At 43.5% G+C, this 10,222-nt stretch overlaps 1 protein-coding gene across 1 annotated transcript; it reads left to right on the forward strand.

Moving 5' to 3' along the window:
- The first annotated feature begins 480 nt into the window (after window positions 1–480).
- On the forward strand, window positions 481–5,818 carry ATP6V1G1 (ATPase H+ transporting V1 subunit G1). The gene is made up of 3 exons (XM_081967338.1): window positions 481–643; window positions 4,360–4,460; window positions 5,230–5,818. Exons 1-3 carry the CDS (start codon window positions 562–564, stop codon window positions 5,401–5,403), a joined length of 357 nt encoding a protein of 118 aa, XP_081823464.1. The 5' UTR covers window positions 481–561; the 3' UTR covers window positions 5,404–5,818.
- Window positions 5,819–10,222: the final 4,404 nt, after the last annotated feature.

Consider the following 10,222-nt stretch of genomic DNA (forward strand, 5'->3'; position numbering starts at 1 on the left):
CAGAGATAAGAATAATAACAATAATAATGTTAATAAATATGTGAACTGTAATAAAACTTAAAAGAATAAATTTCTGCCTCTCGTTTTATTCTTTATTCAGTATATTCAGTATAGTGTGTATATATGTGTGTGTGTGTGTGTGTGTGTGTGTGTGTGTGCGCGCGCGCGCGCATACTTTTTTTTGAGGGGAGGGGAAGAAACCAAAACAAATCAACATTTGTATTTAATTTCCATACACAAAACTTCCTTTCAAAAACAAACCATACTTCTTCAAGGCAAACAAAGGCGCGCATGCGCAGTGGAGCTTTTCAAGCCTCGAGAGGAAGCGGGAGCAAAAAAAAAAAGAGAAGAGAAGAGGACCCACGTGACGGAAAAACCATAGAGTTCGACGACGGGGTGGAAAGAAAGCCTAGAAAGAGCCCAACGTCACTTCCGCTATACCCGCCAATGAAACGACGGGGACAACCGGAAAGGGCGGGGTTTGGCGGGGCAACGAGTCTTTTTTTTGGAGTCCTCTTTCGGGGCCGTCGGGCGTAATTTCTCCTCAGGATCGCCGCCGTCATGGCTAGCCAGTCTCAGGGCATCCAGCAGCTGCTTCAGGCCGAGAAGCGCGCCGCCGAGAAGGTGGCCGAGGCCCGCAAGCGTGAGTGGGCGGCCTGGCTGCGAAGGGAGAAAGCGGGGGCTCTTTCTGAGGGGCTGGGGACTACACCTACCATGGTCCTCAGCCCTTAAAAGGGGGACGGGGTTTGATCCGAAGCCTTTCTAATCTTGCTTGTATGGGAGCGGTAGTCCCGAAGGGATTGGGACAGCCACGTCCCATCATCCCCAACCATTAGGGAAGGGGGGGGGGAATTCCAGAGACACAACATGTCCCATCATCCTGAGTGGGAACGGCCACCCATAACTCTCCCCGCCTTTTTCATCCATTCGGAGAATTTTGTCCCAATTCTCTCCATGGTGGCTGTGTTGGGAGGGGTGGTTTTGATGGTTGGACTACATTTCCCCTCATCCCTGGCTCCTAATGGAGAAGGTGGGTCTACAGCATTTCCAGCCCAGATTGCATGGGAGCGGTAGTCCCGAAGGGATTGGAACCCCATGTCCCATCATCCCCAGCCATTAGGGAAGGGGAGTATTCCAGAGACACTACATATCTCATCACCCTGAGTTGGAATGGCTACCCATAACCTTCCCGCCATCTTCATCCATTCGAAGAGTTTTGTCCCAATTCTCTCCCATGTTGCAGGGTTTTTTTGGGGGGTGGAGGTTGGTTGGACTACACCTCCCATTGTCCCTGGTCCGTAGGGGAGAGGGTTAGTCTTTAGTGTTTCCAGCCCAGACTGAGTGGGAGTGATAGTCTGGAGGGATTGGGTGCCACATATCATCATCCCCAGCTTTGGGGAAAGGGACATGTCTGGAACCACCATATATCCCATCATCCTGCATGGGAAGGGCTGCCCGTAGACTTCCCCCAGAGACCTTACACTGCCTGTTTCATCCATTCAGGGGTTTTTGCCCCATTCCCTTTGCATGATAGTGGTACGGGGGTGGTGGCGGCGTGGTTGGACTACACCTCCCATTCTCCCCAGCGTACAAAACCCCATGGGCTACTTTAAAACAAACCAGATCCAAATATGGCGCTTTATGGATAGATTCATGCATTTTCCTATTTGCTTTTTATGGGTCTGGGGTATTTTAATTGGGTTATTGTGTTTTTGTATTGATTTGTGCGTTTTTGGCACATCAGTTGTGTTATTTATTGGCTTTTAATTAGGGAAAGTTGCCCAGAATTACACACTCTACAAATTGAATCAATGAAAGAATTGATGCATTTCTGGATCGGAGCAATGCTATGTTTTACTGATTTTGAGGGGGTGCAAATAAACGGCGGGATAATAGGAATTTGCCCTAAATTGTCTTTTCTTACAGAGAAAAACAGGCTGGTGCGGGTGGGGGGATAGCATTGACTCATCTGGAGGCTGCCTTTTTAGTTCATGTATTTATTAACCAGGGACGTAGTGGCTAAGGCTGTGCTTGTCGATCAGGAGGTTGGCAGTTGGACAGTTCGAATCCCTAGCACCGCCTAACGGAGTGAGCTCCCGTGACTTGTCCCAGCTTCTGCCAACCTAGCAGTTCGAAAGTATGTAAAAAATGCAAGTAGAAAAATAGGGGCCACCTTTGGTGGGAAGGGAACAGCGTTCCATCCACCTTTGGCGTTGAGTCATGCCGGCCACATGACCACGGAGAGGTCTTCGGACAGTGCTGGCTCTTCGGCTTTGAAACGGAGATGAGCACCGCCCCCTAGAGTTGGGAACGTCTAGCACAGATGTGCGAGGGGAACCTTTACCTAGGTTTGCTTGAGGATAATCAAGAAACGGGCTCACTAAAGTGTCTCCTTCATTTCTCATTTTCCCAGGTATTAGTTACCCTGTTTGAAAGTTTTTCAGAACCTCTTTAATTGAGGAAATTTCCCTGATGTGATTTTATGCTGTAGCCGTAAACTTGCCATGTAGTTTTTCCTCTAAAGGTCAGGCTGCAAACCCCTTAATGCTGGTTTAGCTTCGCATAATTTGACAGCCAGCATATCCAGAGGAAGGGTTCCTGTGATATATGAAATATTTTGATCAAAACCTAATCTTTGAAAGATCTCCCCTAGCAGAAATCTTGTTTTCCGTTATTCATTATTAAGGGAGGCTCCGATCCAAGGAAAGGAGACAAATTGGGAGTTGGAGAGACATCCTGCCTTCCTTCCCCAGAATAATTTTAAAATTTGGTTGTATAACTTACTTGTGTAAAACCAATTTTATTTTGCAGACTTCCTGTGGTCTGCATAATGTCAGTAGCATACTGATAGTCCCCCAAGATCTACAGTGCATCGGTTTAACTAGATTAAAACTGAATTCTGAAGGTTATGGAGTGTTGGCGTATTTTTAAGTACCTTGCTCTGTGCTAGGAATTCATCTTAACGAAAACCGCTGTTTTTTAAATTGTATTTTCAACTCTTCATGTTTGCATGCATTTTTAATATAGCGGTCTCTAGAACCTTCACCTGGCATAAGTTCAAGAAAGGAACTTTGGCCAAGAACAGTAGAGTCATGTCATGTGCTGGAAGTGTTGCATTGCTAGGAAAATAATCCTGACTAATGTCTGTGTTTTTAAGTCTTTAGTTAAGCCAACTCTGAATGTTCAAAAACTGGATTGTCTCCACGCATCAGGCTTGGTGTTTCCAGTTCTGGGGGGCTAACTTTTCGGGAAAGGATGGACCTTCGATATTAGAATTAGAATTCTTTATTGGCCAAGTGCGATAGGACACACAAGGAATTTGTCTCCAGTGCAGAAGCTCTCAGTGTACATACAAGCAATAAGGGATAAATCATGATCATAGTCATCGTAAAGATATATTAATCATAAATCATAAGATACAACAGCAATAGTCATGGGATTCTACATTCTAGAGAGGAATTATTGAGTCTGTCATCCGTCTGGTTTGGCGCTGCAACACAACAAGACAGACACAGACTTCAGAAAAAACACCAGCCTGCCTTCCATTGAAGACCTGTATACTGCACGAGTCAAAAAGAGGGATGTGAAAATGTCTACAGACCCCTCGCATCCTGGACATAAATGGTTTCAACTCCTACCCTCAAAATGATGCTATATAGCACTGTACACCAAGACAACTAGACACAAGGACATTTTTTCCCCGAACGCCCTCACTCTGCTAAACAAATAATTCCCTCAACACTGTCAAACTATTTACTAAGGCTGCATTGCTATTACTATTAGTCTTCTCATCGTTCCTATCACCCATCTCCTCCTTCATGACTGCAGGACTGTAACTTTGCTGTTTGTATCCTTATGACTGATATTGATTGTTTCCTAGTATGATTTGATTGCTTATTTGTACCCTATGACTATCATTAATTATGATTCGTAGCAAATGTATCTTTTCTTTTATGTACCCGGACAGCATATGCATCAAAGACCAATTCCTTGTGTGTCCAATCACATTTGGCCAATAAAGAATTCTATTCTATTCTAAATCGGCAATCAACATAAATCATACCAGGATACTAAGTAAACAATAATAAATCTCTTTTTGTAACTTCAAATGGTTGCTAGACGAACCGTTGTAAGTGAAGGACTACCTGTGCAAGGGAAAGCGAGCTGGATTGAACAAAGAGGTGGCCAAGGATATTTTTCACACTTCATTTTTGGGGTTGTTCTTTTTTTTGTTCCTTCGTTAGAGGATGACTTTCAGAACGTGTCGTTATCACTTGAAAGTAATCTCAGGAAAGCCTCTTTTTATGGTTTTGCCCTCTGAACATTTTGCTTTTTTTGGTTTCTCTTTTTCAAACCCAGGGAAGAATCGGCGGCTGAAGCAGGCCAAGGAAGAAGCTCAGGCCGAGATCGAGCAGTATCGCTTGCAGAGGGAGAAGGACTTCAAAGCAAAAGAGGCAGCCGTGGGTTAAATTCTATGCTGGCTAATTTCTCTGTCCTCCTGTCTGTTTCTGTATTAGAATGGGAATTCAGTTGGGGTGTGAGATTCTTGGTAGTGGCTCTACACACACACACTCCCTTGCCCCTGTTGTGGTCTGCCAAAGGCCACTGGAGCTGACAGCAGAGGTGGACAATGAGGAGGATAGATAGATATGGATTGATAAATAGAGATGGTGAATGATGGAAGATAGATAGATAGAGAGAGAGAGAGAGATGATAGATAGATAGATAGATAGATAGATAGATGATAGATAGATAGATAGATGATAGATAGATAGATAGATATGGATTGATAAATAGAGAGAGATGGTGAATGATGGAAGATAGATTGAGAGAGCAATAGAAAAAGAGCGAGAGCGAGCGAGAGATAGATGAAGAGAGAGAGAGAGAGAGAGAGATATGTAAGCTGTAGCTGTAACTCAAGGACTAGGTATAATTTTTCTGTTTTTGGTTTCGCCCGCAAATCTTCTCAATTCAGTCTAGGACTTTCAGCGTTAAATTGGCTTCTGCAGTTTGGGGAACTGAAAAGGCATACTCATCATGCGATTGTGGCTTGTAAAAAAAACAAAAACCAACACACACACACACCCGCTGCTTGCTTAACCCCTGCTCGACTGTGTCGTGCAGAATCACTGATGGTTCTTGGTAATGCAGAACGTAACTGGACGAGCGGATTTTAAATGGCTTGCCTTCATTATTATTTTTTTTCCTTTTTGTCTCCGTTTATCGCAGGCGCTGGGCTCCCACGGTAGTTCCGCCACCGAGGTGGAACAGGGGACCCAGGAGAAGATGGCCGTTCTCCAGGAGAACTTCCAAAAGAACCGGGAGGAAGTGGTGGACAGCGTGCTGAATTTGATCTTTGACATCCAGCCTCAAATCCATTCGAACTATCGGATCAATGGATAGATGGAATCTTTTTTTTCCTTCAAGGAAAAAAAAATTCAGCAATACCAGCTTTAGCTGCACCCCCCCATTTTTTTTATAAAGGTGCATACATTCCCAAGAGGTGTAGATTATCTCTTTCTCTTTTCTCCCCCTCTTTTCATAAAGATTTCTTGTCTTCTCCGTTTTGTAGCACTTTTGAAGTTTCTATGTAGGCTGGTTCTGTGTCCCCAAAGTGCATTATATCGTAGACGTGTAGCATAGAAGGTTGACGTTGGATAAATCGTACCCAGTATTAAAGGATCGCTTTAACCCCAAGAAGTATTTAAAAGTCAGAAAAGAGAAGTGCCAGGTTACTTTTCCTTATCCTTAAAATGCAAACTGTGACTTAGGTGCTCTGCTGCAAATGAAATCAGTTCCTACTCAGTAAAAAAAACAAAACCACACACATGCATTTTGTTCGCAGAATGAATGGTATTTGGATTGTATCTGAAAACGTTTGAATGTTATTTAAATAATAACTCTGTTTTCTCCTGTTGAACTTGAACAAGGCGCTGCTGTTAAGGTGCTTGAAGAAAAAGTAAAGATCTAATCTGTTGGAAAGAAATTACAACCTTTTCTCTCTCCTTCTCCTCTTGCTCAGAAACTTTTGATTATGTTGAGTATATTATGTTCAGTATGTTGCTGAATTAAACAGGCCTGTTTGGTTTTGATGTGACAATAGCCAAGAAGCTCTTGATAATATGTTTGGAACCATCATTGGGTATAAGCATAGTACAGCAGAGATGGATGGAAGGATGGATGGATGGAAGGGTGGATGGATGGAAGGAGGGATGGATGGATGGAAGGATGGATGGATGGATGGATGGAAGGAAGGAGGGGTGGATGGAAGGATGGATGAATAGATAGATAGATGGAGGATAATACATAAAAGATAGACGATGGATGGATGATAATAGATTGATAGATAATAATAGATAAAGGATAGAAGGAAGATAGACAGACAGACATAGTCCTCGACTTGTAACATTCATTTAATGACAAATTATAGCAGAACTGAAAAAAAGTGAGTTATAGCCATTTTTCACACAACTGAAAATTGTGGTCACATGATTGGCATTTGAATGCTTGACAGCGGGTTCACATTTACAACGGTCGCAGTATCATGAGGTTATGACCTTCTGGCAAGCAGAAGCCAGTGGGAAATCCACTTAACAATGGTGTTACTAATTTAACAAATGCAGTGATTCACTTAGCAAAAGTGGCAAGCAAAATCGTGAAATGGAGCAAAACTCACTTAACAAATTTCTCGGCAGCATAAATTTGGGACTCAATTGTGGTCATAAGTTGAGGACTACCTGTAGATGGAAGGATGGATGGATTATAAATGATAGATAACCGGGTAAAAAAGATCTATATAGAGATAATAGAGCAATAGACGGACAGATAGGGATGCAGCTTAGATGATTAATGATAGAGAAATGATAGACAGAATTTATAATTTATCAACCACTTCGGTTGAAATCTTAAAAGTAAGGATCGAGCGAACTACAAATAAATATTGAGAGGTAGTGTCTTTAAAAGTTGGAGGGAGAGAGGGGGAGAAGAAGGAATACACACAGGCAGTTGCTTTTAAAGTTACTATTTTTATGACCAGCTCAATGTTCTCCTGCCCCTGTGCATTTTGACCAGTTCATCTGGAAAAAAAAGTTTTGCTTTCTTTTATTATTCCAAATACATCAGTAAAATTCTCATGCGCTTGGTGAATGTGTGTAACTGTTACTGTGAAAGTCCGAAATCTGGTGAATGTCGACATTCACCGGTGAATGTCGACATTCACATAGTCGCTTGGTGTATGTCCGAAATATATACCCTTATCCTCTCGACACCCAAATACCCTTATCCTGTCGACACCTCGGCTCCTCGCTTCCTTTTAAGCGTCTTCTATTCGCGGACTTCTTTTTTTTTTAAACCTGCGATCCTGCGCGGTTAGAACGAGTAGTTTCCAGGACCGCGAATTGAAAAGCAAAAGTAAAGCGTTACGCTGACTCGTTATATATATGTCACCGTGAAAGACCGAAATTGGTATGTGTCGACATTCACCAGTGAATGTCGACATTCACCAATTTTGGTCTTTCATTCACCGGTGAGTGTCGACATTCACCAAATTTCAGTCTTTCATGGTGACATATCCATTCGTTGACTTCTGCAGCTTCCATGCTTCTCCGCAGAAAAGGATATCCAACAGCTCCCAAACTCCCTGACAAATGAAGGTGAATCGACGTCTCATCCTATCCTCATCATCTTTTAACCACCCCAGAATCCTTACGGGATGGCGTTGGGGCAACTGAATGGAGCTAGCTGAGTGTTAAAGGGCCAGGTGCCCTTCCTGTTGCCAATGTGGAGTTTCTTTCCGCAGATACAATCTCATTGTGCCCAGAGAGAGAAATATCTGCCTCTACCTAGGATCGAATCTACGTGTCCCTGGAGAATAATGCATCATCCAATCTGGGTCGGTCACTCGGACTAGATGTTTTGTCTTCTGAGCTTTTGGACTTGTGCTGGAGCCCATTTTCGGGGGGAACTTCTCTCTAGCGGAGCGTCCGTTTTGGGCTGTTCTGCGTGTGGTATTTATAGGGTGCTTTTTAGTTGATTGGAGTGTTGTTGGCTGGTTATTATGTCCTCGCCTCCTATGCATTTGATAAACTGGTGATGAATCAGCACATCTGCTGACATATTCTCCCTGAATCAGCGATGGCCTTTGCCAAAACGGAGGCTCACCCATCCTGAAGGTATGGTGGTAATGAAGGAAGGAAGCTTTTTTAAGAGTGACACCATAACCAGAAGCATCTGGGTATATATACTCACTGCTACTTGGATTTCTGAAAAAGAGCCATGAATTAGAAAGATGTTTTGCAACATTCTGGCTGTTCCCACTTATTTATGAATGAATTCCAAAGATTACGCAAGACCTCCTTAAGCCTTCCGGTGAAAACCGACTCCATAAATCCTGTACTTCAGCAAGATTTCTGATTTCCGGAACAAAACGAGTGAAAATGCTATAAATACTCCGTTCTCGGTACTCACTGTACCTCCAATATGAATTGTGTTGCTTCAAGAGTGCGCTCCGCTGAAGGTTGGCATTTGCAGAACGGACTACTAGCTGCATAAAAATACCCTTGGCCACCAGCTTACGAAATATGGGCAGTGTTGCAGTTGCAGCCGATTCACCACAGTGGTTTAAGGAAGAAAAGAATAGGAGGCTTTAAAAAAGAAAGATTAGGGAGAAAAAGATAATGATAAAAGATAAACCTTACTCTTTGGACCGATGCGATCTGACTTGCCACACTGTTTGCCAAAAGGAGAAATAATTGAATGGATTTAAGCTGCGTTTTCTTCTGCCAAACAGAAGAAGCAGCTCAATAGTTCGCCAGCCCACAGAGTTGGTTACAAGCTAGCCATACCCTTTACTGGGATTTGAACCAGTAAAGGGTATGGCTAGCTGATGAGAGCTAAATAGCTTGAAATAGATCTATACTAGTCTCCCTTTATTTATTTATCAGCACAAATACAACACAAACAGCAAAGGCAACATTAAAAATAAAAATATGGTTTTCTGCCTGGATGGTCTTCTGCAATGAACCGAAGGACAGAAAGGGGGAGTAGTGAGCTCCCGCCCATATTTGGGCATACCAGGGGTTGCACTCCCCCCCCCTTTCTAATTAACCAATTTTCCTAATTTTCCTTACCATGGGCCAGTGTGCGCCTGTCATTTTAGGACGAAAAACGCATTGTGATAATAAAATGTTTTATGGACAGAGAACCAGGAGGAAGCATATGGGGGCAGGATGCCAGGCTGGTTTCATTTCTTTTCAATATAACTAGATTTAAACGAAGTGCGGTTATGACAAGACATTTCTCCTCTCTGCTACATTAAACAATACAATAACGGAGGACAATAAAGATTGAAGGACTTTCTCAGGATGAAATTTTGACGTTCCTCATCCTGTTGGACATAGATTGTGTTGGGCACGGATGATCCGCTACGTCTTGCTGCGTTGCTTACAAGCAATTTCGGAGAAAATGAAGGGCGGAGCAGCAAGGCTGAACGTCCTCACCGCCAGCCTGTTGCCAGATGTGGTGGGAGTCTTTTGTCTCCAGCTGCGAGAATCAACCTTATTTGAGGCCCAATTTCATCACTGTTGCATTTATGCAGGGAAAAACCAAAACAGCCAACCAACCAGACGTACGACTGTTTAGGCATTCTTTTGCAACTGACAGAATAGCAAAAAGGCAAAAAAAAAGAGGCAGAACGAGAAGGAAACTCTTGCAACCTGCAGTTCGGAAGTGCTTTCAACGAATGAGTTTGAAGCTGCTATGCTCACTTCCTCCTGACATATCCGTTCTCGCTCTGTCTTTCTCTATCTCTCCATCTCTGTGTTTCTCTGTGATCGTTTGTGAGCGAGAGAAGTGGGGGGGGAGGGAAAAAGATAGAGAAAGAGAACAGGGAGAGAGAGAGAGAGGCGGAGAGACGGAGAAAGAAAAAGGGGGGAGAGGGCAGAAAGCGGGGAGAGAGGAAGAAAGAAAGAAAAAGCGGCGAGAGAAAGAGGAAGAGAAAGAGGGAGAGAGCGGGAAGTGAGAGGGAGAAAGAAAGAAAAAAAAGCAGGAAGAGAGGAAGAAGGAAGGAGAAAAAAGCAGCGAGAGAAAGGGAGGGAGAAAGTGAGAACGGGGAGAGGGAGAAAGGGGGAGAAAGTGGGGAGAGAGAAAGCGGGGAGAGAGAGAGAGAGGGAAGGAGGGAGAAAGAAAGAGGGAGAGGGGGAAAGAGAGAGAAGGAGAAAGAGGG

The sequence above is a fragment of the Natrix helvetica genome (genome assembly GCF_964273705.1).
Source record: "Natrix helvetica genome assembly, chromosome: 15".
Lineage (NCBI taxonomy): Eukaryota > Metazoa > Chordata > Lepidosauria > Squamata > Natricidae > Natrix > Natrix helvetica.